This window comes from Sycon ciliatum, chromosome 4, assembly GCF_964019385.1.
Source record: "Sycon ciliatum chromosome 4, ocSycCili1.1, whole genome shotgun sequence".
Taxonomy (NCBI): Eukaryota; Metazoa; Porifera; class Calcarea; order Leucosolenida; family Sycettidae; genus Sycon; species Sycon ciliatum.
In genome coordinates this window covers 1-24,987 of record NC_088646.1, presented here as the reverse complement: position 1 = coordinate 24,987, position 24,987 = coordinate 1, and the positions used below count along the sequence as shown (strand labels likewise).

At 49.5% G+C, this 24,987-nt stretch overlaps 2 protein-coding genes across 2 annotated transcripts; both read left to right on the top strand.

Annotated features, from left to right (window-relative positions):
- Positions 1–280: 280 nt before the first annotated feature.
- Positions 281–6,664, top strand: LOC135813330 (uncharacterized). Its single transcript, XM_065326430.1, has one exon. It carries the CDS (start codon positions 281–283, stop codon positions 6,662–6,664), a length of 6,384 nt encoding a protein of 2,127 aa, XP_065182502.1.
- Positions 6,665–14,307: 7,643 nt separating this feature from the next.
- On the top strand, positions 14,308–24,754 carry LOC135813329 (MAP kinase-activating death domain protein-like; the record flags this gene model as incomplete). Its single annotated transcript, XM_065326429.1, has 9 exons — positions 14,308–15,823; positions 16,265–16,548; positions 17,394–17,639; positions 17,802–17,882; positions 19,561–19,820; positions 20,645–20,799; positions 21,813–22,027; positions 23,185–23,251; positions 24,568–24,754. Coding segments are annotated over exons 1-9 (2,186 nt in total), but the record flags the coding sequence as incomplete, so codon positions are not given.
- Between the last annotated feature and the right edge of the window lie 233 nt (positions 24,755–24,987).

Genomic DNA, 24,987 nt, shown 5'->3' with positions numbered 1-24,987 from the left:
GTTTTATTGATGATTGTAATATCATGCACGTGCCTGCTCTTTTCAGTTTCCCGCCGTTGTAGGCAGCGCATGCGTAACAGCTGATTTACATTTTTTGCTGTGACTTTTTGTAGGACAGGGAAGCTCTTGTGTTGGGTTTTTGTTGGAACAAGAAGAAGTTTTTGTCTATGTTGAATATTTGTGCGCTCCTTTGATCTTGTGAGAGTTGGGTCATTTTGGGCCGTGCACGCAATTCGAAACATTACTGGCACCTCCGACGGGATGCGTGCATTTTGAAGACATGGACGACGAAGAAACCACTACTGTCGCGGGGAGTGGAGAGCTGTCTGGCGAGCATGGGCAGGACACCGAAGCTGACGCTCCGGAGACCAGCTCGCAGGCACCTCCAGCCCAAAGTGTGACTTACGACTATGTAAAGTTTCGTGCCTCCCTGCGGAGAAGACTGACCAACCTGCTGAAGGTATTGAACACGGAGTATGGGAAGTCGTCGCCGAGTGCGAGGTACCTCAAAAAGTACCTGGCTGACGCCGAAGGAATAGTAAAACAAATCGAAGAAGTGGTCGAGGACCACAGGAATCAATTGCGAGACGATGCAGATTTTGAAGGATTGGAGAAGTTGGAAAAGTGGTTTGAGAAGTTGAACGAGGATTGTTCTCCGCTGGCAGAAGTTAGTTCGCTCCTTGAGTCAGGAGTTTTGGAGTCAGCCAGTCAGCCCAGTGGCGATGGTGACTTGTCAGCGCAGCCTCTAGAGGAAGAGCTAGAGGGCGAAGATTTTGCCCACAGCGCGCCACGTAGTGCTGATGACGGAGGAACGGAGTTTTCTGGAGACCCTGGTGTCAGTTCCAGCCTGAGAGCTTGTAGTGATGATGATGCATCAGTAGTGACTATGTATAGTACTGGTATGTATCACAGTGGCGTCACTGACGGATGCAGCACTGCTGTTCCCTGGCAAACGCCTGCTGCCGCTGCTGCTGATCAAAGGGATCATGCCATTCATGGAGCTGCTCAAGATGATGGGACAGTGGGTGATTACCCTGATAGCAGGCTTAGGGCCAGAGGTGCACTAGCACTTAGAGGCAGTCCAGGAATGCAAGGCAGGGGCAGCAGCGCTGATACTAGCTCTGGAACTCGATCCTCGTTGCAACCTCCAGGTCACGCTGTGCATGCAGCTACATTCACAACTGCTAGTGTTACTCAGAGTAGTGTGCTTGTGGGACAGCCTCAACATCATCAACACTCCGCTACTCAAGTGTCTAGTGCTGCCTACGTTGCTAGTGCAGGTAGTGGTACTGGTACACCTGGAGTCGCAGTGAACAGAGTTGTGAGTGGAGCACCCAGTCAAACTCAAGGGCAGGGTGGTGGAGCATTCAGAGCGAGAGCAATGCCTTCTGTACAGCAACGTCCTCACGCCAAGCCTGTTACTGCATTTTCATCTTCAGTTCTTCCACCACTACCCTCAGCTCACGCAGCTATGACTGCATTTCCATCTCCAAGACGCAGTGTTGCACCAAGAGCTTACCGGCCTTCTGCACAGGCAGCCGCGCCTAGTGCTCACAGTCAATATCAGACTCAGTATGCACAGCCTGCTGCTCCACACATCAGTCCATATGGGCATTCTTGGTTGAAGCCAATAGAAGTGCCGAAGTTCAGTGGAAAAGGGCGCGATTACATCCAATGGCGGCAGAGGTTCTTGCAAGTAGCCGACTCATCTTTGCCTGAGGAGTACCAACTGGCTCGCCTTCGCGAGGCCGTTGCTGGCGGAGAAGCCGCTATCCTCATTGAAGACCTTCTGGACGGCCCCGGAGCATATGACGCCGCGTGGGCGGAGCTGGAGTCTTGGTTTGGTGGCACAGATCGACACTTGGAGCAACAAATCCGAGATCTGCTCAACCATCCCCGAGTCACTAACGAAAGGGACGTGGAGGGTCTGCAGCAGTATGCGGTCAAGCTACGCAGCCTAATCGCCAACATGAAGCTGTGCGGCTCTGAACCGGGCCCTGAGCTGTGCATCATTGCTACCGAAAAGGTGCCGAGGACAACGCTCATCAGGTATTTTGAGAGGCACGGAGACGGTAACACCGACATCAAGGTGTTTGCCACCTGGCTACTAGAAAAGGTGAAGACGGCAAAGTATGCCAATGACCGTACCGAGCAGCCAGACCGTCAACCCTCCCATGGAAAAAGGCATCATGAAGCTGTTCAGCGCCCCGTGCAGCAACGGTCTTTCATAGGCACTGAAGCTACGGCGCCAAAAAGGCCTCAAGAAGCTCCGATCAAGACGTCTGGCCACTCAAAGACACAGCAGCAAGCACGACAGAGGTGCCGCAAGTGTAGTGGTCCGCATCAGCTCGCTAACTGCAATGAGTTCAAGGCACTCTCAACGTCGAGACGTAACGAGCTGGTTCGTCTACTGAATTTGTGTCTCTGCTGCCTAAGAGAAGGTCACTGGGCGCGTGACTGCAATGCTGCTTCCGGTTGCCCTCACTGCCGTGGCAAGCACCACTCGCTTCTGCACGAGTCAAAGCCATCACTGCCCTCCAGTAAGGCAGCTGCGTCCACCAGTCCGGCTGCGAGTGAAAACACGGCGCATGCAACAGCAGCTACAGACGACTCCAATGCTGGGCTAACATCCTTTATGGTCACGCAGGCAGAAGTCAGAGGTGGTACAGCGAAGGCTACAGCCAACGTCCTCCTGGACTCAGGATCCTCGTGCAGCTATGTCTCAGAGCGTCTGGCTAGGCGTCTCCGTCTAGGGGGGAGCAGGAAGAAAGTGTCGGTCGGCGTTATCGGTGGTGGCGCAATTAACGACACTCTCCAAGTGGTGACGCTAGCGGTCCAGCATGATGGTGGTGACAAGGCTACGGAGCTTGAGGCATATGTCCTGCCCAGAGTAACGATGGATCTGCGATTGGTGAACTGGAAGGAGATTCAGGACAACTGGGCACATCTTCGTGACGTATCGTTCAAGACAGCAGGAGACAATCACCTCGACTTGCTGATTGGCTTGAACTCACCAGTGCTTCACCGTGCGGATGAGGAACGTCATGGAGGCGATGGTGACCCTATTGCTCGGAAGACTCCTCTCGGATGGGTCTGTTTTGGGCCAGTACTATGTCCATCCACACCGACGCATTCGACGTTCCATGCGGTGACCACTGCTGGTACCAATTTGGACCACCTGGTGAGTCGTTTCTGGGATCTTGAAGCGGTTGGAATGTTACCAAAGTCAGACCAGTACTTGACTCCGGACGAGCAGCAAGCGGTGACTTCAACTCAGCGAACCCTGAACTACAAGGACGGTCGGTTTGAAGTCGGAATCCCCTGGAAGGACGGCGCCAAGCAGCCTGATGTCACGAGCAACAAGGTGCTGGCTGAGAACCGACTCCGCGCACTCATGCGATCGCTGCAGCGACGGCCAGGTATGCTGCCAAGGTATGCGAAGGTCCTGGAAGACTACCTGCAGAAGTCCTACATCCGGAAACTGACAACTGAGGAAGTTGAACAATGCGGCTCATCACAGTGTTATCTGCCGCATTTCGCTGTTATACGGGAGGATAAGGCAACGACTAAAGTCCGCGTTGTTTTTGATGCTGCCGCCAGAGCAAATAATGTTGCTGTGAACGACTTGATGTTGGCTGGACCGAAACTGCAGGCCGACCTCGTGAAGCTCCTGATTCGCTTCTGCCTTGAGCCTATCGCACTGATGGGCGATGTTTCGGAGATGTTTCTCCAGGTGTCCCTTTCCCCAGAAGACCGAAGATACCACCGGTTCCTATGGCAGCCTGGCGAAACAGTTGAGACGTACGAATTCATGCGGCTGGTCTTCGGGATCAAGGCGTCACCCTATTTAGCTGGACGAGCCTTGCAAGCTACTGCCGAGCGCTTTGGAGACCAGTATGATCCTATTGCCAGCGACATTGTGCGGGACTCCTTCTATGTCGATGATCTTCTCAAGTCGCTACGTGACGTACAGCAGGCGATTCTTGCTCGAGTGGAGACTCAGGCCCTCTTGAAGCGTGGCGGGTTCACGCTACGTAAGTGGCTAAGCAACAGCCCAGAGGTCATGGCGTCTATTCCTGCTGAGGAGCGGGCCGCGGCAGAGTCCAGGTCAATTGCAGAGAGCCCCTCGCATCCTGAGGTGTCCCAGAAAGCCTTAGGTGTGAAGTGGATGGTCAAGGGGGACTACTTCACGTTCCACTACAAGGGATCATCTCCGACAGTGTTCACGAAGCGGTCAGTCTTGAGCCGCATGGCAACATTGTTCGACCCAAGGGGTCAGCTGTCGCCATTCACCATAAGGGCCAAGATAATGTTCCAAGAGTTATGTCTCTCTGGAATCGGCTGGGACGACACGCTGCCAGATGCTCATCTTGCTTCATGGAGCCGGTGGTTTAGTGAGTTCGACACTCTTTCTCACCTCAAGATCCGTCGCTGTTTCAAGGGAGATGATTGGGTCAACGACATCACCGTCCATGTGTTCACGGACGCTTCCGCATTGGCATATGCCGCAGCAGCTTATGTGCGAGTGGCGGAGAGTGATGGCGGAGCACGTGTCACGTTGATCATGGCAAAGGCGCGGCCGGCTCCCATCAAGCGGCGAACGATCCCTCAGCTTGAGCTGCAGGGTGCAGTACTCGGTGCACGCCTGGGTCAGTACGTCAGTGGAGCGGTTGGTGTTGGAACAGATGACGTCAACTATTGGACAGACTCGATGAACGTCCTCTACTGGGTTCGCTCGCTCAGTAGAAAGTTTAAGGTTGACGTCGGCAACCGCATTTCAGAAATCCAGCGTCTTTCGCGTCCTGCGCAGTGGCAGCATGTTCCCGGAAAGGAGAATCCCGCTGATCTTCCTACTCGTGGACTCTCTGCCCAGCAACTCGTGGAACGGGGAACGTGGTGGTCTGGGCCTCGATTCCTCTCCTTCGGTGCTGACCAGTGGCCAAAGAAAATGATTGCCGTGCCCTCCGTCCTTCCATGCATGCAAGTATCCAAGGTAGCTACTGCCATGGTCAGCCTACATGCAGTTGAGTGTCATCCTGCTGAGACTCGACTGGACCCCGGGAACTACTCTGCGTGGCCTCATCTCCTACGTGTAACAGCCTGGTGTCGCCGGTTTATCCACTGCCTCAGGTCAGCCCGCGCTGGAGAACAAGCTTATACCAGCACGGGGGAGGCCCCCGTGGTTGAAGTGGACTTGGGCAGCCAATGTTCTTCTCTTAATGTGCCGGAGCTTTCAGCAGCAGAGGTTGACAGTGCTGAGCAGTATTGGGTGGCGCGATCACAGAGAGACCAGTACCCAGACGTGTACCACACTCTGATGAACGGCAAGGAACTACCATCCTCATCACCTCTTGTCAAGCTGCGGCCGTTCCTGGACAGCAGCGCTGAAGTCCCGGTGTTACGAGTTGGCGGGAGACTGAGGACGGCTCATCATCTGGCCAGTGAGTTTCGGTGTCCCTTGATATTACCTCAGAAGCACCGGGTGACGGAATTGGTCATTGCAGAAGAAGATCGGCAATGCTCACACTCGATTGGTACCAACCACCTGCTATCGAAGCTAGCTGACAAGTTCTGGATCGTAAAGGGGAGACAGACGGTAAAGCGGTATCGTCAGGCCTGTGTCGGCTGTAAACGTTTGTGGAACAAGCCGTACTCACCAGCGATGGGTCCGCTACCCAATTTCAGAACCGAAGGTCAGCTACTCGCCTTCTCACGTACAGCAGTCGACTTTGCTGGGCCGTTTTATGTAAAACGTGGCCGCGGACGTGTCCAGGAAAAGCGGTATGCAGCGATCTTCACATGCCTGCAAACCAGGGCTTGCCATTTCGAGGTAGTGTACTCCTTAGACACGGACGGTTTTAAAATGGCCCTGGTACGCTTCACCAAGCGCCGTGGAACCCCAACCATGATCCTCTCAGATAATGGGACGAATTTCGTCGGGACAGAGCGGGAGTTGCGTGAAGCTGTACAAAGTCTTGGTACTGGTGATGTCTCAGCAGCGTTGGCAGCCCAAGGGACACAGTGGGTTTTTAACCCCCCGAGGGCGCCTCACACTGGTGGTGTGTTTGAGCGGGTCGTTCGCTCATTGAAACAAGTACTGCAGACAGTCTTGTATAAAGCGGATCTTACCGATGAGGAACTGCATACTGCTCTTGTTCAGGTGGAAGGGTTACTCAACTCTAGGCCACTAACTGCGGTTTCTACTGATGCCGCGGACCCTCAGCCATTGACGCCTCACCATTTTCTGATGGGACACGCTCGAGTCACGAGTCCACTGGAGGAACAGGCAGAGTTGGCTGAGCGAGCTCATCCTCATCGGCGTTTCGACATCATCCAGCATTTACTGAAGGTAGTTTGGAGGCGCTGGAAGAGAGAGGTTGTCTCACGGTTGAACCTGACTACCAAGTGGCAACGTGCTCAGAGGTCAGCTCAGGTTGGAGATGTTCTGCTATGCCTCGACGACCATCTTCCACGAGCAAAGTGGCCATTGGGAAGAGTGGAAGCCGTCTACCCAGGCAAGGACGGAGCGACACGTGTGGTGGATGTCAACATCCGGGGAAAAGTCTACCGTCGGCATGTTCGCTACCTTGTGCCTCTGGAAGTGGAGCCGTCGAGTGACCGAGTTAACAGCTTGGAGTCGGTCGTGAAGATGCGTGACCTGTGAAGTGAAACTCATCGCCCCGAGCTAAGTACTGAGTAACTGATTCTAATACCGGAGACGTTGGCTGATCAGTGATAATGAAATAAAATATCTGCTAGCCATATTTCATGCTGTGTGGTACTGTTAGAGCTATGGGTGATAGGAATCATGTTATGCGTGTTACAGCGCGAGTGGGTTGCAAAGGTCTTCGATAGTTTCGGTACTGATGAGCTAGTTCTATCGGAGGAAGTACACATTATGCTCTTTTGTTTTCCTGGCAAGATGCTGGTGTGGCATATACTTGTTTTTGCCTTTTGTTTTTCGTTGTTTTTGTTTTTTTTTGCTCTTCTGGGTGTATGTAGTTTTCGCTCCCCTGCTATTTGCATGTTTGCTCAAGGGGGAGGAATGTTGTGTATAGACTATCTGTTGTGTTTCATTGGTCTGTGTGGCCGAGTGACTCCCGCTTCTCATTCATGATGTTTGGCCTGTTCTCATCTCAAGTGTAGCTACCCCTGTGCTGTGCGGTTTTATTGATGATGGTAATATCATGCACGTGCCTGCTCTTTTCAGTTTCCCGCCGTTGTAGGCAGCGCATGCGTAACAGCTGATTTACATTTTTTGCTGTGACTTTTTGTAGGACAGGGAAAGTCTTGTGTTGGGTTTTGGTTGGAACAAGAAGAAGTTTTTGTCTATGTTGAATATTTGTGCGCTCCTTTGATCTTGTGAGAGTTGGGTCATTTGATCGCTGGGCTGTAGATTGTTAAAGTTGATTTAATTCGCAAAGTTCGAAAGAACAAAGATCAACGTTTTGTCTGAGGCGTTCATTGTACAAACCTTTTTCCTAGTTGTGAATGGATGGGTCCTGCTATACAGTAACCTCCTCCAATGTACAAACTAGCTGTGAATACTCATACTTAGAATATGTGTGTTAGGACTGTCACGCAGCAGTTGTCACGTCCAGGGGCGTGCACCTCCCAAACTGGAAATACGTATCGTGTGTTGACCTGTATGTTTGTTGCAAACTTGAACTGAAGAGTAGCACGGTGTGATGTGTTGTGGGGGGGGGGGGGGGGGAGTCTTGGATACCTTTATGCACATGTGTATGTCTCTTCGGGGAAATCCCCTCATGTAGGCTGACCACTGTGTGAAGGGTTGTGATGGTATGCACTCACGGTACTCGCTAACAAACTGTCAAAACATTTATTATTTCTTGTCAACCTTCCCGCAATGCCGTTCTATTTGAGTGTTTTGATGCAGTCGAAGGAATGCGCCTGAAGGTTTGCCGGCAGTGTCCACCGCTATCAGCATGGAGTCACCAGCACCTGCCTGCCACTGATGCCCCTGGGTTGGCAGAGAAAGGAGGCAAAGGAAATGATTCTGGCCATTCTAACAAGGAGTATTCTTGAAGTGTTAGTGGTGCGTTTTCGCCATGAAAAGATGGCCAGAATCCATCCTTGCTCCATTCTTGCCAAAAAAAATGGAACGGAACACCTGTCACTATGAGGGAAATATAGCGGGATGGGCAATAAAATTATTTATCTTGAAAATTACAGACAAAAGTCTTCAAAATTAACGAAAAGACTATGCACAGCACTCGGACACGAAAAAGTGTTCGGTAGGGGGAGACCTATCGCCAAATTTTTCAGGTTTCTGGCTAATTTTCCGCTACCAATTAAAATGTATGGTGCACATTTAAAATGTGTGAAGTGCATAGAAACGGGATGGCCTGCATCTAAACTGTATATGGTGCATAGGATTTGTACACGGCACATTGAAATGTATGCAACCCATTCAATGTGCATACGGCCCATTTGGAATGTATGCAGCCCATTCAAAAAGTATGCAGTCCATTCATAAAGTACGCAACCCATTGAGAATGTATGCGGCGCATTTGGAAAGTGTGCGGCCCATTCGGAATGTATGCAACCCATTTAGAAGGAATGCGGCCCATTTGGAATGAATGCAGCCCATTCAAAATGTATGTAGCCCATTCATATAGTATGCAACACATTGAGAATGTATGCCGCCCCTTTTGAATGTATGCAGCCCATTCGGAATATATGCAGCGCATTCAGAAAGTATGCGGCCCATTCGGAAAGTAGGTGGCGCATTCAGAAAGTATACGGCCCATTCGGAATGTATGCAACCTATTCAAAATGTACATGTATGTACATGTAACGCAACCCATTGAGAATGTATGTGGCCCATTTGCAATGTATGCGGTCCATTCGGAAAGTGTGCGGCCCCTTCAAAATATATACCGCCCATTTGGAAAGCATGCGGCGTGTTCGGAAAGTATGCGGCGCATTCGGAAAGTATGCGGAGCATTCAGGAAGTATGCGGCCCATTCAAAATATATGCAGCCCATTCAGAATGCATGGAGCCCATTCAGAATGCATATAGCCCATTCGGAGTGTATGCAACCATACTGTATTAACCAGTGGTTTCTATTCACTTGCTACATGTATGTAGAAACAGTAGGATTAGTACTGTCCACGCAGAGCAAAGTACTGCAAATAGCAGAGGCTCCTTAGAAAACAAAAACAGATAGAATGCGTATGCGATCATTAGGTGTATCAAGAGTACATACATGTAACCCCCAGAGTGTGCAACGCCAATCCAAGCTCTGCATAGGGTCTTGGTCGAGCGGAATCGGATCTTCTGATGCCATGCGTACACCATTGTTTTTGATCCGAGAGTACCCACGACTCCCCGGGTTCCCCTCAGATGTGTACGGTATTATGACGCAAAGATCCGATTACGCTCGACCAAGACCTATGCAGAACTGGATCAGGCGTTGCACACTCTGGGGGGTTATGTACTCTTGGGTGTATGTGTGTACTAGTTCTTGCCATCACTCTCGGACAATAGTGTAGTAAAACCAACAGAGTGATATCCCACCTACCGTATTTTCCGCAGTATAAGCCGTACTTTGAACACTATAAATTCACCCCAAAAAGGGGGGGGGGGGTGCGGCTTCTACTGCGATGATAAAATTAACGGTGTTAAATAGGGAAGATAGTGTTTCGTGACAAAAAAATGGGGGCGTGGCTTATACTCCGGAAAATACGGTAATTGTTTGCAATATGTCTTATCACTTTACTCGCTTTCCATTGCAGTGTAAGAGCCCATTGTCCCAGTTTGAAAATAAAATGAATTCGCCTGACGATCATGTAAGCCGGCATGAAACCTAGGTCGCAATAAACCTCATTCTTCCTTTTTTTATGTATGCAGACCATTGGATATGTATCATGTTCCAGCCTGGCATTTGGAACACGTGTATATGATTGTGCAGAACCAAGAGTACTGGTTTATGTACTCTTGCTAGAACCCATTGAATTGGTACATGTGCTGCGCAGTACAGTGTATGCATCATAACTAGTTCCCATTGGAAGTATTCTGAGTTGTTCGACTGTTCTGTTTTTGTGTTTTTTTTGTTTTTTTTGGGGGGGGGCACATGATGTAGGATTTAGGCAGTATGAGAAGGCCTATGAGCACTATGACAAATGGTCAGTTCACCATAGGAAGCCTGTGTGCACAGGAAGTTGACCGTCGAACCACAGCCCCTTACATACAACACTGGTCTTGCTTTGTAGGAAAGCCACGGTTTGGCGATGAGTATGTCGTGTAGGAGTACCCAACTCACCGTAGGATGATTTTTCGAGTTTGAACCACCATACATATGCATGCGCACATGCACGGACACACACGCACACAATTTGCGAAGCTGTTTGGCTGCGACTTTTCAGAACTGAAGCGATCATCAGACAACATATTATGCACTTCAAGTTCCAATGGATCCGGGAGCTTATTTCCTTTCACTCTGCCCTCTGTTTGAACTGCCCCTGAGTAACGTTAGAGATATATTATACGAGTACCTACCCAAAGAGTATGCTTACCATGCAACTTCAGGGTTGCTGCAAATCTTTCCGACTCTGGTGTTAAACCTATGCCGACAACAACAGTGCAACAACAAGGCACAAAACTGACAAGGATATTGAGACATTCAACGAGCTGACACCTAGTTCCAACACATCTATCTCGTTACCTTGGTGGACTGTTAGTCATAACTAGTAACGTATAGGTCCTTTTCCCTACACATATTACTATTGGCTCAACATCCGAATTTTCATTCGTTTTAAAAGTTGTTAAAATTTAAAAGTGGTTGTTAACATTAGTGGTCTTACAGCAAGTGGTATAGATCAGAGAGTCGTCAAATACTTTGACGACTACCTGGTATAGATCCTGTTTTGCCAGGGGATTTCACGCACAATGTACATGCACAGTCATGTGTCATTACTAGAACTTGAGTAGTATTCTGTTGGCTGAGGATTACATTGAGTGGAACTGGAGATCATGTACCGTAAGCAACATCTTGTCAGTCCGCCGCCCTCTTTGTGTTATCAAGAGCACCGCATCTCCACTTACAATGTAGGAACGGGCCCCCAGGGCTGGGGTGACAGGTATGGCCTTGGTCATGCCAATTTCTACCAACTCAAGGCCACCTGTTGCTAGAGGAACTAACTTATTAGATAACCCAATATTAGTACAGTACTACTATCAGAGATAAACCTTGTTATAACAAACAACAGGTAGGAACTAATAAATTACTTACTTGTGTAGACCGTGAAACACTGTGACCAGGCATGATCATGCAGCATGAAGATAGAGATAGTGATGCGTCCTCCCATCGGATGTTGAACTGACTTGGCTGCACGGTACATGTAAATCAGATTGGCTCTCTCAGGAGTAGTTGACCCATCAGGAGCTGGCTCCAGGCCTGTCCCCATATTATCATTGCCTCTTGCATGCCTCAAGTTGGTGCACCTGACCTGAAGCCGAGGAACTGATCATTAGGTGCGGGGCAGGTCAGCTACAGGTTCGATCATTTACCCATGCCCATTGTGTTGTAAGTTTCTGTCGCACCCGGTGTATGCATACAATCCCTGGCCGCACTATGGAGCTATTTTTAAGTAGCTCCATAGTGCGGCCAGGGATTCGTTGCCTACATGTATGTCCTCAGATCTCAAGTCGGGCTTCGCCGCTTTTCTTCAGTTCATTTTCGTTGTCTGTTCCCTCAGTTCTCTTTGCTTGCTTGTATTGCCGAGGGAACATAATTATTCTGGTTTGTAGTCGTGGATCGGATCCCTTTGTTGCATGGACCACACGTACTTACTACACACACCGGTGAGGCGGGTGCAAGCCTACAGTACTGCCGGTCGCCGAAGAACTGTGCCTGTGTGTGTGTGGGGGGGGGGGGGGCAGACTGTTTTATTTTTTTGCGACTTCGGCGATACTTGAAGGCTTTAAGTGTCACCATGTATACATCGGCTGCGCTTAAGTTCTAACCTGGCCGTTCTTCGGCGCCCGGCAGTACTGTAGCGGAGTTGAGCTCCCTTAGCCGCAGGCTAGACTCAGACCCGGCTGGCGTTGTGGCACCGCCCAGGGCCTGGAGCACCCTCACCGAGTCTCCCGCCAGTCCCCGATATGTACCGTAACATGTACATGATCTACACATTGTGTCATGCTGGAGGACTGAAAACCTGTTATAACGTGTTTTAAATGGTTGGCAAGCCTGCATAGTATGTTAGTACGGTACATGACTCCGCCTTGTCATCAGCTGTTATCCTCACACATGTGCACTTTGTTTGGGGAGGAGCAATGTGGATCTACATGACATTGTATATGTACATAGTACAGTAGACTAGTAGTGCAGTACTCGTGACACGAGAAATAACTGTATGGAACGCCTCGAAGACTCTCCTCCTCGTCAAGCCGGACCTGCTCAACCTGGCCCACAGTGTCTTTGCAGGGACTGGCATTAAAGTGGTCACGGATGGAGCACGCTACCTGGGTGCCGCTATAGGGACACCTGATTTCATCGCTGGCTATACAGCTGGGAAAGTTCAAGACTGGCAGCAGGAGCTTATGCGACTGTCCGAGCTTGCCACTACCGGACCTCATGCGGCGTATGCCGCCTTCACACACGAATTACGTGGTCGATGGACATATCTCCTTCGTACACTGGAGTTCTCAGCTGAACAGCTGCAGCGCCTGGATGACACGGTCACGGAGCACTTCCTTCCGGCTCTGACAGGGAAACGCACGTTTATGGCGGATGACCTCCTTCTTCTGCGGCTACCTTGTCGGCTCGGTGGAATCGGTCTGCCATACTTCAAAGAAATCGCTACCTCCCAACTGCAGGCTTCCCAAGTCATCACGTGCAGCCAGGTTGATGAGATCATCCACCAGCACGATAGAGAGTGGCAGCATCATTCCTGCGACTTTGTGGATCAGCTAGCCCGATGTGAGAGAGCATCTGCTGTCAAGTCCTCCAAGAAAGCTAGTGCTGCCTCTTTCGCTGCTCTCCGAGAAGCTGTGGACCGCCCTTGGCTCGTCGTATGGATGAGCTGTCCCGCAAAGGCCCCTCTTCCTGCCGGGCTCACTGCTCTTCCTCACAAGGAACATGGTTTCCACCTCTCGAAGCAGGAGTTCAGGGACGGCCTTGCATTGCGGTATGACTGGCCTCTCCTCGATGTCCCCATGAAGTGTGCCTGCAGAGTTCTGTTCTCCACTGCTCATGCCATGTGTTTCCCCCGGGGTGGCTTCCCTACAATCCGCCATAACGAAGTCCGTGACATGGTAGGGGAGCTACTCACGGAGGTCTGCCACGCAGTGGCAATCGAGCCTCAGCTAGCCCCACTCTCTGGAGAGGTCACGGTTTACTGCTGCATTGGCAAACACCGCCGAGGATGCCCGCGCTGATGTCCGTGTCCGTGGCTTCTGGACGTTCGCGTCTTCCATCCTGATGCGGCGTCCTACTCGGCCCAACCACTGGATGCCCTACTGCTTCAGCACGAGCGCCAGAAGAAGCCGGAGAGCGAATCCCGGCTCAATGTGGATCGTGGCACATTCAGCCCGCTGGTGTTACTTCTGGTGTTGCCTTCCCTGAACATGTGAAAGGTTCTTTAAGCGCCTCTGTGGCTTGCTTGCCAGGGCTGATTCCAGCATGCCCTATGCACACCATGTTGCATATGTGCGCTGCACTCAGGAGACATAATTTTCCACACCTGACCTGTGTACTATTATCTTCCTATCATACCCTGGTTTCTCATCATGTATTGCTTTTGCCCGTAAAAGAGGCTGCACCACAAGTGCACTGTGACTGGTTACGCAACTTTATGGTAGATCTATAGTTTTTGTACATCTACGTACATGATTGTACGAGTCGTGCATGTCACCTTGGTCACGTGTGCATTCTTTTTATCATCGTAGATTCTACGATTCGATACCGTAGATCTACATGTAGATCTACCAGTACCATGAGTACCACCTCTGTTACCAGTCCTGGTGATGTCCTAGATAGGACATCACGGAACCCAGCATGCCCCAGCATACATACTATGCTGTTCCCATAGTAATCGTGACACGTGACTCAAAACTTTGTGTCGCGTCCGAGGAAGATGAACATGGTTACTTACTCAAGTCTCATGGCCGGCTACGGGACCGCTTCATGCTCCGTAGACCAGGTAGACCTTACGCCTACCCCGGGTTCAACAGCTGCATGCATGATGCATGCGCACATGCATGAAGAAAATAAATATTTTTTCAAATCACGGGGCGGAAATAATCTCGGAAATACGTGTCTGGATTAGTGTTGCTCAGAAGAGAGCCTTCTTATTTTCTTCACCTCTTCAGTTTGTGTCAAACTTTGGCCTAAGCCCTTGACTCTCCTCGAAATGCTCCTAGCTACTGCACTGCTGAGCACTAGCACTGATGAGTCGACGCGACGACGTCAATAATTATTATTTTCATCTGTGACCAGAGCTTGCAGAGTTGAATGATTCTTGCAAATATTTTCCTCCACATATTTCGGTGCAGCAGTCGCTACCTAGTACCTGGTGTTAGAACGCTACGTCTTCGGCAGTGAGCGATTTCGAATGGTGATAATTTCCTGTATCGTGAGATGGTGGAGAGTGCCCGTGGCCCGGGATACTCCGCGAGTTGCTGTTCGTTGTGCTGACTCGGCAACTCTAGAAAGAAAGCACATATTTATTCGAGAATTCCCGTGTTCTGTGTAGCGCTTTCATTGGCCTGCCGTGTGGTAGGTAGCTCTCGAGTAGTGCGTTCAGCTCCCTATCAGGGAATTAGCGCGTTCAGCATGGAGCGGAGGTAGCAGACGCATCGTGCAGTACTATGTGAACGTAGCTCTGGAAGGAATACTCAGGTATTGGTCAGCACCAGGACCTGATGCTGATGCAAGACCAATCTGGAGTGCAACCTGCAATACTTGACTGCTTGTGGAGAATCAGGTGGAACTGAGTACGCTGGTAGTACGCTGGTACACCAGGCTGCAGTGGACTGCTGCCACACGGTCACGGCCGGTGTGGGCCGGTGTTGTATATCTTGTGCAACTTCTGTCCTGAACAAAAAACTAGCGGTTTAACGACGGCAGCTCTGAGTGGCAGCAATACTGAGGACTCACTGCTGGTATGGCTTTAGTGGAAACCAAGACGTTGCCAAATCGTCTTGTTGACTATGTGCTTGTAGTGGGATCTGCTGACGTTCCTCCAAACAAGGATGGTGGCGTCAACACTCCCAAGCTACTGCGGCGTATTCCGGAGGCAGACATACACAACTCGCCACTTCCGCCAGATGTCGTGTTTTTCTGTCAGCCCGATGGCTGTTACACGGCGGAGATGACGCATACGGAAATGCTGGAGCAGCAGAAACTCTTCCTCTTCTGTTTGACGGAGAAGGATTCGAATGTGAAGCGGTTTGGTACTTGTTTGAATTTTTTCCGACCGTGCAATGAACCGGATATGCCAGACTTATCACCAGTAGATGACCAGGCTGATCAGGGTGCTGATACGGCTGAGAGAATTCATCAAGAAAGACTATCACCGTTGCACGAAGAAGACACTAGCGCTGCGGTACAGCTGGATGAAGCTGAGTCTTCTTCTGCTGCTGCTGCTGGTGTGCATGAGGCGTTTGCACATGGCAGTAGTGTTTCGTCTGATGGTGGCGTGTCATCAAGAGCTGACGACAATGAGAAATGCCTGGGAGTATTGACGTCAGTGTGTCTCCTAAGTCACCATGGATTCTTCTCTACGTTCAAGGAGATTTTGATGACATTCCGTGATCTAGTGGAAGGCTGTCAAGTGCATGGCGAGACTGTGTTTGGTAAGTGACAAACAGTATGTTGCAGATGTGTGTGTGTGTGTGTATGTGTGTGTGTGTGTGTGTGTGTGTGTGTGTGTGTGTGTGTGTGTGTGTGTGTGTGTGTGTGTATGTGTGTGTGTGTGTGTGTGTGTGTGTGTGTGTATGTGCGTGCATGTGTGTGTGTGTGTGTGTGTGCGTGTGGTGAGAGGGCTTTATTTTTTCACTGGCTTTTGGAGACTAGGGCACTATTCGAGATAGGGCACTATTCGAGATAGGGCACTATTCAAGAGAGGGCTCTAATCGCGCGAGTACGGTATTTGAAGTTTTGACCAAGTCAAGTGTGCTCACTTGTGCGTATATGCGTGTGTGTGTGTGTGTGTGTGCGTGTTCGTGTGTGTGTGTATGTGTGTGTGTGTGCATGCATGCGCGTGCACTTGCACATTGTGTAATCGTCTCCTGTAGACATGGAGAGTGGCTGGCGCCGTTTGATTGATCCATCTCTGGTGGAAACTGATCAAGTGGCTGCTGATCTGATCAACTGGATCCATGGTTTGTTGAATGCGCCCACACCACAGCCAGGCTTTACATGCGTGGAGATAGAGCTGGCCATAATGCCCACTCTAACACTGGCCTACCCTGATCCCAGTCGGTTTCCTCTTGTAGACTTCCCGCTACATCTGCCTGTTGATCTTCTTGGTCCTGATCGTCTCATTGAAGTCTTGGTTATTGTCATGTTGGAAAATAAGGTAAGCAGACGTTGTTGCTGCCTGGCTTCTGCATACAATCACAAGATGTGGTATGCTTCATTTCTGCTCCTTTGATGCATACAGCATACAGAGTGTGTAAGCTACTGTTGCTGTTAATAAGTAAATTATCGTGTCCGTTCCCGAAATGATCTCAAGGGAAGGGAACTGTTGCCGTTGCTGCCACCAAGTGTGCCCCCCCCTCCTCCTCAAGAGTGTACAGCTCTTTGTGTATGGGTCTTCAACTGCAAAACTCACACCCCGTTGTCCCCAACTGCTTCAGGTATGTTTCTGTGCTATTTACAAGTTAGATCAGCAAGCGCGCAAACTGGAACTATTGGACATATTTTCGCCCCAAATCATCCTGAGCTGCACACTAACTTGCTTTATCTACTACAGTCTACTCGCAATGAGTCACACACTTTTACTCACACTATCTCCCTCGTGATAAGCTGCACACAGTTGCACACAGTTGCATCCAGGACAGCATGTAGTGGTATATACTAAAGACTACATCCTCCTGGCAGGCTGTCCACACTGTGCATCCCCTGCCTGCATGGGTGTTACACTGTGTTACACTGTAGTATATATCTCTTCTACAGTCTGAGTTAGTCGCCCACTTGCGATAAGTCACACTAGTTTGTCTCCAGGACTCACTGCACGACTTATCAAGAGTAGTCTGCGCTGGCTGGTGACCGTGAACTTGATCTAGCACCATTTCGTATTTACTTTTGCCTTTTGTACTACTCTGCATTTAGTTGAGACTGACTGTTCTGTTGTGCCTGTGTTGTGCCCGTGTTGTTGTTGTTGTTGTCTGCTGCATATCTGGTGGTCATGTGTCTGCACAGGTTGTGTTTCAATCACGTGACTACAACCTGCTATCAATGTGCGTGATGGCCATCATCTCACTGCTATTCCCTTTGGAGTACCTGTTCCCCATCATACCTCTGCTGCCGACGTCCATGCCCAATGCTGAGACATTGCTCTTAGCTCCTTCGCCGTATGTCATTGGTGTACCAGCTAGCTTCTTTCATCCAGCACGCGGTGTTTGCTTACCTGAAGACGTGTATCACATCGACCTAGATTCCGGACAGGTATGAGGGTCGATGCAGTCATGCATTTTATTTTTTAGTATGTGTGTGTGCATGGGGAAGGGGCATGTATTGCATATCTGTTGTGTATGTACGAGTACAGTTTATCGGTGTTTAGGTTTTGTAACTTGCTTGTTTATGTATGGACGTTGTTGCCTGTTACAGATTGACAGACCGGATAGTCTGCCAGCAATTCCATTGCCACCAGAGAAACTGCTTCGTACGTTGAGGAACCGGCTGGAAAGGGTAAGTGCCATTGAATTGTACTATTTTCTTATCTTCTATGTACATCAGGGAGTCATTGTACCTATGGACATGACACGAGGTCATAGTACCCAAAGTGATGTGCATTTTGACCCCGGATTGTAAAACTCTGCATGGTCTATGGTCTATGCAGCTAGTGATTACAATCGCAGCATTGACCTGCTGACAGCAATTGTGGCCCAGGCAAGCAATGCTGTATGCGAGCGTGTATTAGTCGGCCCTGCCCCAAGGCAAGGGCGACTGTAGTGGGCAGTCCGGGGTCGAAACCAACATGATTTATATTTATAACCGCTGTGTCATCTCCCTGTGAGCTATGACTCCCTGCTGTACATGTACATGTACTAGTGCCATACTCTTCTACTCATACATGTAGCAGGGGGCGGTTCGAAATCAGAACGGTTTGACATTCAAATTGTGCAGAGCCAAACTGATCATCAGTGTGAATTGTTTCATATGTTGGTGTCAGAGAGGTGGCTCCAAACAGGAGCAGTTTTGGAGTCACTTCAAGTTCACCCTGAGAGTATCGAAATTCTGTAATTGCTATCGCTACACTTTGATCCTAGAGGGTGGTGGCGTTCCCACGGCGGATGCGGAAAACTTGGCTTCCAGCCGAGCCTCACGCGAACCGTGAAATTTATTTATTATCGCTACACGACGGCCAGTACAGAGAAACAATAAGCCTTGCGTGTGCTTCCATAGTTTTCATTGGTGTACAGTGCTTTATTGGCGAGAGGCGAGCCGCTGTTTATCTACGACAAGAAGAAGCAGCTGCGTGGCAAAAACCGCAGGAAATTAGTGGTGGAGATACGAGCGATCTCCATCTTCGTTCAAAGATAGTGTTTCTTTGTGCTTTTAATATAGGTATTTCCAGCTTTGGCTAGTTGTTGGGGAGTAGATAAAGGTGTGCTTGACCCAGTGTCCGCTGGAGATCGGTTTAGCCAAAGTTGGTTCTTCGAAAGACGTCTAATTCAAGTTGCAGTGCGGAAGGAGCACGTCAAAAACTCACATACCTGGCATGGTGCTGTGTCGTAGATCCATGAAAATTTGGCTCCGAGTGAAACACATCGTAGAATCAAATACCAAGAGAGAAGGTGACTTTGAGCCTGTTCCTATTTCGTGAGCGCTCCGATATGGAAGCGCCGCCTCTACAATGTGTTCTCCACTGTAGTAAAGCAAGACACTAGTGTATGATCTACATAGCGTTTACTGAACGTTATGGGACTGCACACACAACATGCACATGTAACCTTGGCCTGAGGTTACAAATTACATTCACAGGAGCATAAACTCCCCAGCCCCCAGCCAGGCACCAGTTCCAACCATGACAATACGTCGGAGATCAAAACTGCAACTCTCAAGTCCAAAAACATTCTCAAGAACCAAAAGAAAAAACCAGCATCATAACAGAGCGAGCCAACGAAAGGATACGCATGCGTGTGTGCCTGTGAGTTTGTACGAATGACATAATTATGCATACATGTCATGAAGTAGAGTCACATTCATAGCTATAATTAAGAGTGGAAATATTACTACGCCAAACGGAACATGTGCAACGTGTTACACACACGCACGCACACGCACGCACGCACGGGCATAAACATGCATTGTGTACGTATGCAAATGCTGTACATGTACTGTACTTGCTTCTACCTTGCTGTAGTGTCTGGAAGTGATCCACACCATGCGATTTCCCTCATCACCCCTACCTTCCACCAAGGAATCTAGAGGACACAACTCCTCCAAGCCATACACATCATCGTCAGCTGATCCATCGTCGAATATTGATGAGACCGGATTGTCGATTCATGGCGACGTTGCTGCTGGTGCTGCTGCTGATAGTTGCGCGTCACCTGCTGGCAAGAAGCCCATCATACAAGGCCCTAAGAAGTTATCAGGAACACAGGTGGACAGCAATACGCAGTAAGAACTAGGGAAGGCTTGTAGCCGGGATACAGAACACTTGTAGATGACAATCATCTGTGATCAGTGATCATTGATTACCGTATTTTCCGCAGTATAAGCTGCACTGGAGTATAAGCCGCACCCCGATTTTTGTCCTAAAATACAGACATCTACCCTGTATCCCCCCGTTCATTTGACCATTGTAGTGTAAGCCACACTGACTTTTTGTGGTTGAATTATGAGCGTTTAAAGTGCGGCTATTACTCCGAAAAGTACGGTATTGATCAGCAGACACTAGTCAGTGCAGTGGTCAGTGCAGTGGTCAGTGGTCTTTGTTGTTTTTACACAGTTACGTGTGTTTGCACCTGTACAGCCAGTCACACGCCAAAATGGCTGTCAACTGAACCATTGGCCAGTATAGTTTTCAGTTAGACATGATGCAGTGTTCACGAAGTACAACTATTTATCTGAACCGTGCACAACTTTGGTTTGAGGGAATGCAGGACGAGTTCACGCCTCAACTTCACGGTGTGTTTAGCGGGCTTATGAAGATTCCAGTCTGGTGAACTTGCCATGAAATAAAAAGACCAAAAAGTAGGGATTCACTGGCCAGAAAAAGCCACTTATAGCTGTGCGGTGTAGACCAGGCTGAATAGTGGCGGCCAATTCTTCAGCCTTGCAAGCTGTTGAATGGTGCAATCCCAGCACAAGTTGCTATGGCTTCTGCTGTACCATCGCTATCATGGGCGCCCAATGGTGTGTGTATGTGTGTGTGTGTGTGTGTGTGTGTGTGTGTGTGTGTGTGTGTGTGTGTGTGTGTGTGTGTGTGTGTGTGTGTGTAGTCCACTTGTTGATTCTCTAGCGTCGTCACCCTGGTCTATGACTGGGTCCAGTAGGTCACGTATTGCAACAGGGATTGCAGCAAGGACTTCTGCTAATGATATGGGTACCGTGGTGGTGGTGGTAGTGCTGATCAAGCCGACAAAACAACCTCTCTGACCAGATCTGAGAGTAGTTTATCTGCTGCCACTATTGCTGCTGCTGCAGGAGCTGATGAAATTGATGGTAAGATATTCATTTTGTGTTCTACTGTGTGTGTGTGTGTGTGTGTGTGTGTGTGTGTGTGTGTGTGTGTGTGTGTGTGTGTGTCCATGTGCGTGCATGTGTGCATGGTATTATAAATTTATAATTGTAGAGATAATTATACTGAATGTTCGAAGCAGCCCCACCTGTACCTACAGTGTCTGAGGAGAGCCATGACACTTTGGAGAATAGAAGGATGGCTTTGTAAAGCCCACGTTGATGCTTCAAAGTGTATCACTTGTAGACTGAGACCAGTAGATTATTCATTCGTTCGTCAAACTGGTATTCGATCGGATAGTCGTTCTTGGGAGTTGCAGTTCATAGTATTATTTGTACTGTAAAGTATGGCGAGAGCGCCCCCGCCATCTTGTCTTTTCGTGATCTTCTTGTGGAGGTGGTGTCCTGTCTGTAGGTTATATGACACGTACCATGTACACACATTGCACATTGTGCAGTCAATCCGTACTCGATTTTGCTTTCAAGTGGACGCCAGTTCCACACAAAACATGCTATGTGCAGCCTTAGTACACTACGTTTCACACACGGTACACCACGCCGTACTGCACTCTGCCATACAATCATACACCCCGCCGTACTGCACTCTGCCATACGATTTTACTTCCCTGGCTGTAAAATCAAGTTGGGGCGCTCTTGTGAGACGGGGCACACTCGGGGTACTTGGCGGTGGTTTTATTATTAATTTTACGTTAAAGTTTGCTTTTTGTAACAAGGAAAAATGTGGGCACAAGTTATGCGATCAAGTCCACCAACTAAACCAGATTTTGAACAGCCAGACATGCACAGTCTACTTCGAAGTAGCACAATCGCATAACTTGTGACCCCATTTTTCCATGTTACAAATTGTTTCCTTGGCTCACCGTCTGAGTTTCCTTTTATCTGTATGGTTTGCTGACTGCCTATTTCCAGGTTCCCTAGCTGCTGATATTGTGGCGGTGGACGTGAACATTAGAGTTGCCTTTGTGCAGTTCATTCTCAATGATGATGTCCTGGCCAACTACCGGCGATTCCTGCGAACAATCCGTCTGCACTCCCGTCCAGTTGTTATGTTACAGAAGAATGGATTCTTGGCTTCGGTCAGGAGTGGTGCATCTTCTTTCTTGTCATCTCTAGCATCCACACAGGTTTGTCTGCGTGTGTGTGTGTGTGTGTGTGTGTGTGTGTGTGTGTGTGTGTGTGTGTGTGTGTGTGTGTGTGTTCCCTTTGTGTGTGTGTGGGGGGGGGGGGGGGGGGGTGGGGGTGTTCCCTTTTTGTGTGGACCATGTATGGGCAGCTAGTTCTGTTGGTGGGCACAATTATATCAGATAGTGGTGGGGTCTGTTGCCATCAGGCTTGGCACCTTGAAGGTGTATTGTTGTACCTGTCCCCTTTGCTGGTTTCAGGGTTCGTTTACTTTCTTTTCCAACATATACGTATTGACCAATGGGCTGCCTCTGGCTACATCAACTCTTGTGTGATCAATGGTGCTGGTGTCGCATATATCAGATCCACTCTGATTTGGCCACCCACACTAGTACCAAGTATTACCTTCACTGGGGGCAGGGGTGTATGCAATTGAATCCCAGGACGGATTCTTTTCCTTCACCCTATCCTCCCCCCCCCCCCCCCCTTACTATGGTATGGTGAGTACATATGTGGAATCATTTTCAAGTCCACCCAGAGTTTAGGGATCTCAGAGGGTGTCGTTCGCGGGTCGATTCAAAAGGCAATTGAGTCATCTTTCCGAGATTGCTTTTGAATCTCTCTCTCTCTCTCTCTCTCTCTCTCTCTCTCTCTCTCTCTCTCTCTCTCTCTCTCTCTCTCTCTCTCTCTCTCTCTCTCTCTCTCTCTCTCTCTCTCTCTCTCTCTCTCTCTCTCTCTCTCTCTCTCTCTCTCTCTCTCTCTCTCTCTCTCTCTCTCTCTCTCTCTCCTCTCTCTCTCCCTCTCTCTCCCTCTCTCTCCCCTGGGAGACCTGTGTGACTAGGCTAAGTAGTAGCATAGCAGCCTTGCACACTGTTCAATACAGCAGCTAACAGTTATCCCAGCACAAGTTGCTATGGCTTGTGCGGCAGCACCGCTATCATCACCTTTGGTGATTGGGTACCCAAGGTTCAATGTATGTGTATGTGTGTGTGTGTATGTGTGTGTTTGTGTTTGTGTGGGTGTGCGTGCGTGTGTGGGTGTGTGTGCGTGCGTGCGTGTGTGTGTGTGTATGTGTGTGCGTGGTGCGTGCGTGTGTGTGTGGGGGGGGGGGGGGGGTGCTCGCGCGTGTGTGTGTTGGTATGCTGTTGTCGCCGTACAGGCGTTGGAGACATTTGGAGAGTTTGAGTTGAACCCATCCACCACTGTTCATTGGAGAGTCCAGCAAGGTAAGCTACCTTGCTCTACCCGATACCGCCTGACTCTGCCTAGCTCTGCTTAACTCTGCCTAGCTCTGCTGAACTCTGCCTAGCTCTGCTTAACTCTGCCTAGCTCTGCTGAACTCTGCCTAGCTCTGCTGAACTCTGCCTAGCTCTGCTGAACTCTGCCTAGCTCTGCTGAACTCTGCCTAGCTCTGCTGAACTCTGCCTAGCTCTGCTGAACTCTGCCTAGCTCTGCTGAACTCTGCCTAGCTCTGCTGAACTCTGCCTAGCTCTGCTGAACTCTGCCTAGCTCTGCTGAACTCTGCCTAGCTCTGCTGAACTCTGCCTAGCTCTGCTGAACTCTGCCTAGCTCTACCCGATTCTACAGTGATGGTAACTGAAAACCCACCCCAGGAGCTGTGCGCTCGCACTGCACCAACACAGCACGCGACCACAGCAGCCTCAAAGCATGGACAGTACATGCATATCTACAACTGCTGTACTGTACTCATGGCGTATGTTGCAGTTACACCAGAAGCAACGGGGAGGATCACAGACTTGAGTACCACAGAACACATGTATGCAGTAGTAGTGACTGTACAGACTTGAGTACATCAGAACACATGTATGCAGTAGTAGTGACTGTAGTACACAGCCATATGCAAAAGCAGAAAAGGAATGCTGGAAAGTGGTCTTCACTCTTTGTTTGCGTGCCAGGCGCATGTATACTACAGTAGTCTACTTGCCATCATTCATGTTAGCTCTGCAGCACTCGTGCGTAAGAATCCAGGGTCGGATTTCAGTTGTCATCGCTGTACTTGCTTGACTCTGCTGGCCATACATACTCTGCCCACTACATACAACCGTTTATTTGTCTAGTTTAGTAGTTGGTTTTAAACCTAGCCTATTGGATCAAAGGCTGGTTTCCCCATTGGATCAACGCCTGGTCTCCCCATTGGATCAAAGCCTGGTTTCCCCATTGGATCAAAGCCTGGTTTCCCCATTGGATCAAAGCCTGGTTTCCCCATTGGATCAAAGCCTGGTTTCCCCATTGGATCAAAGCCTGGTTTCCCCATTGGATCAAAGCCTGGTTTCCCCATTGGATCAAAGACTGGTTTCCCCATGGGCTTACGCAAGTCTCTACAGTGCTGTTGTTACTCCATGCCTCGTTGTACTTGCTGTTGCTGCCATTATCATGATTGTGTGTGTGTCTGTGTGTCTGTGTGTCTGTGTGTCTGTGTGTGTATGTGTCTGTGTCTTGTGTTTTACTGTTGTTGCTGTTCTTATTGTTCTTATCGTTATTGTTGTGGTTGTTGTTGCTGTGGTTACTGCTGTACACGCAGGTATAACACGTGCAGTGTTGATTGGTGATAAGCATAAGTGGTACAAAGACAAGCTCTCTGTGCAGCACTACAGTGTGTATGAAGGCTGTGAATCGCTCAGTGCGGCCATGTTACAAGCTAAGTCGGCAACAGCGGAGTCTGATGATGACAATAGTGATCAAGAAGACATCTTCGATTCTGATAGCAGGTTTGTATTGAACTGTGTGTGTGTGTGTGTGTGCGTGCGTGCGTGTGTGCGTGCGTGCGTGCGTGCGTGCGTGCGTGCGTGTGTGTGTGTGTGTGCGTGCGTGCGTGTGTGCGTGTGTGAGTGCGTGTGTGTGTGCGTGTGTGTGAGTGCGTGTGTGTGTGTGTGTGTGTGTGTGTGTGGTGTGTGTGTGTGTGTGTGTGTGTGTGTGTTTGTCAGTCACTGTTCTATCTCCA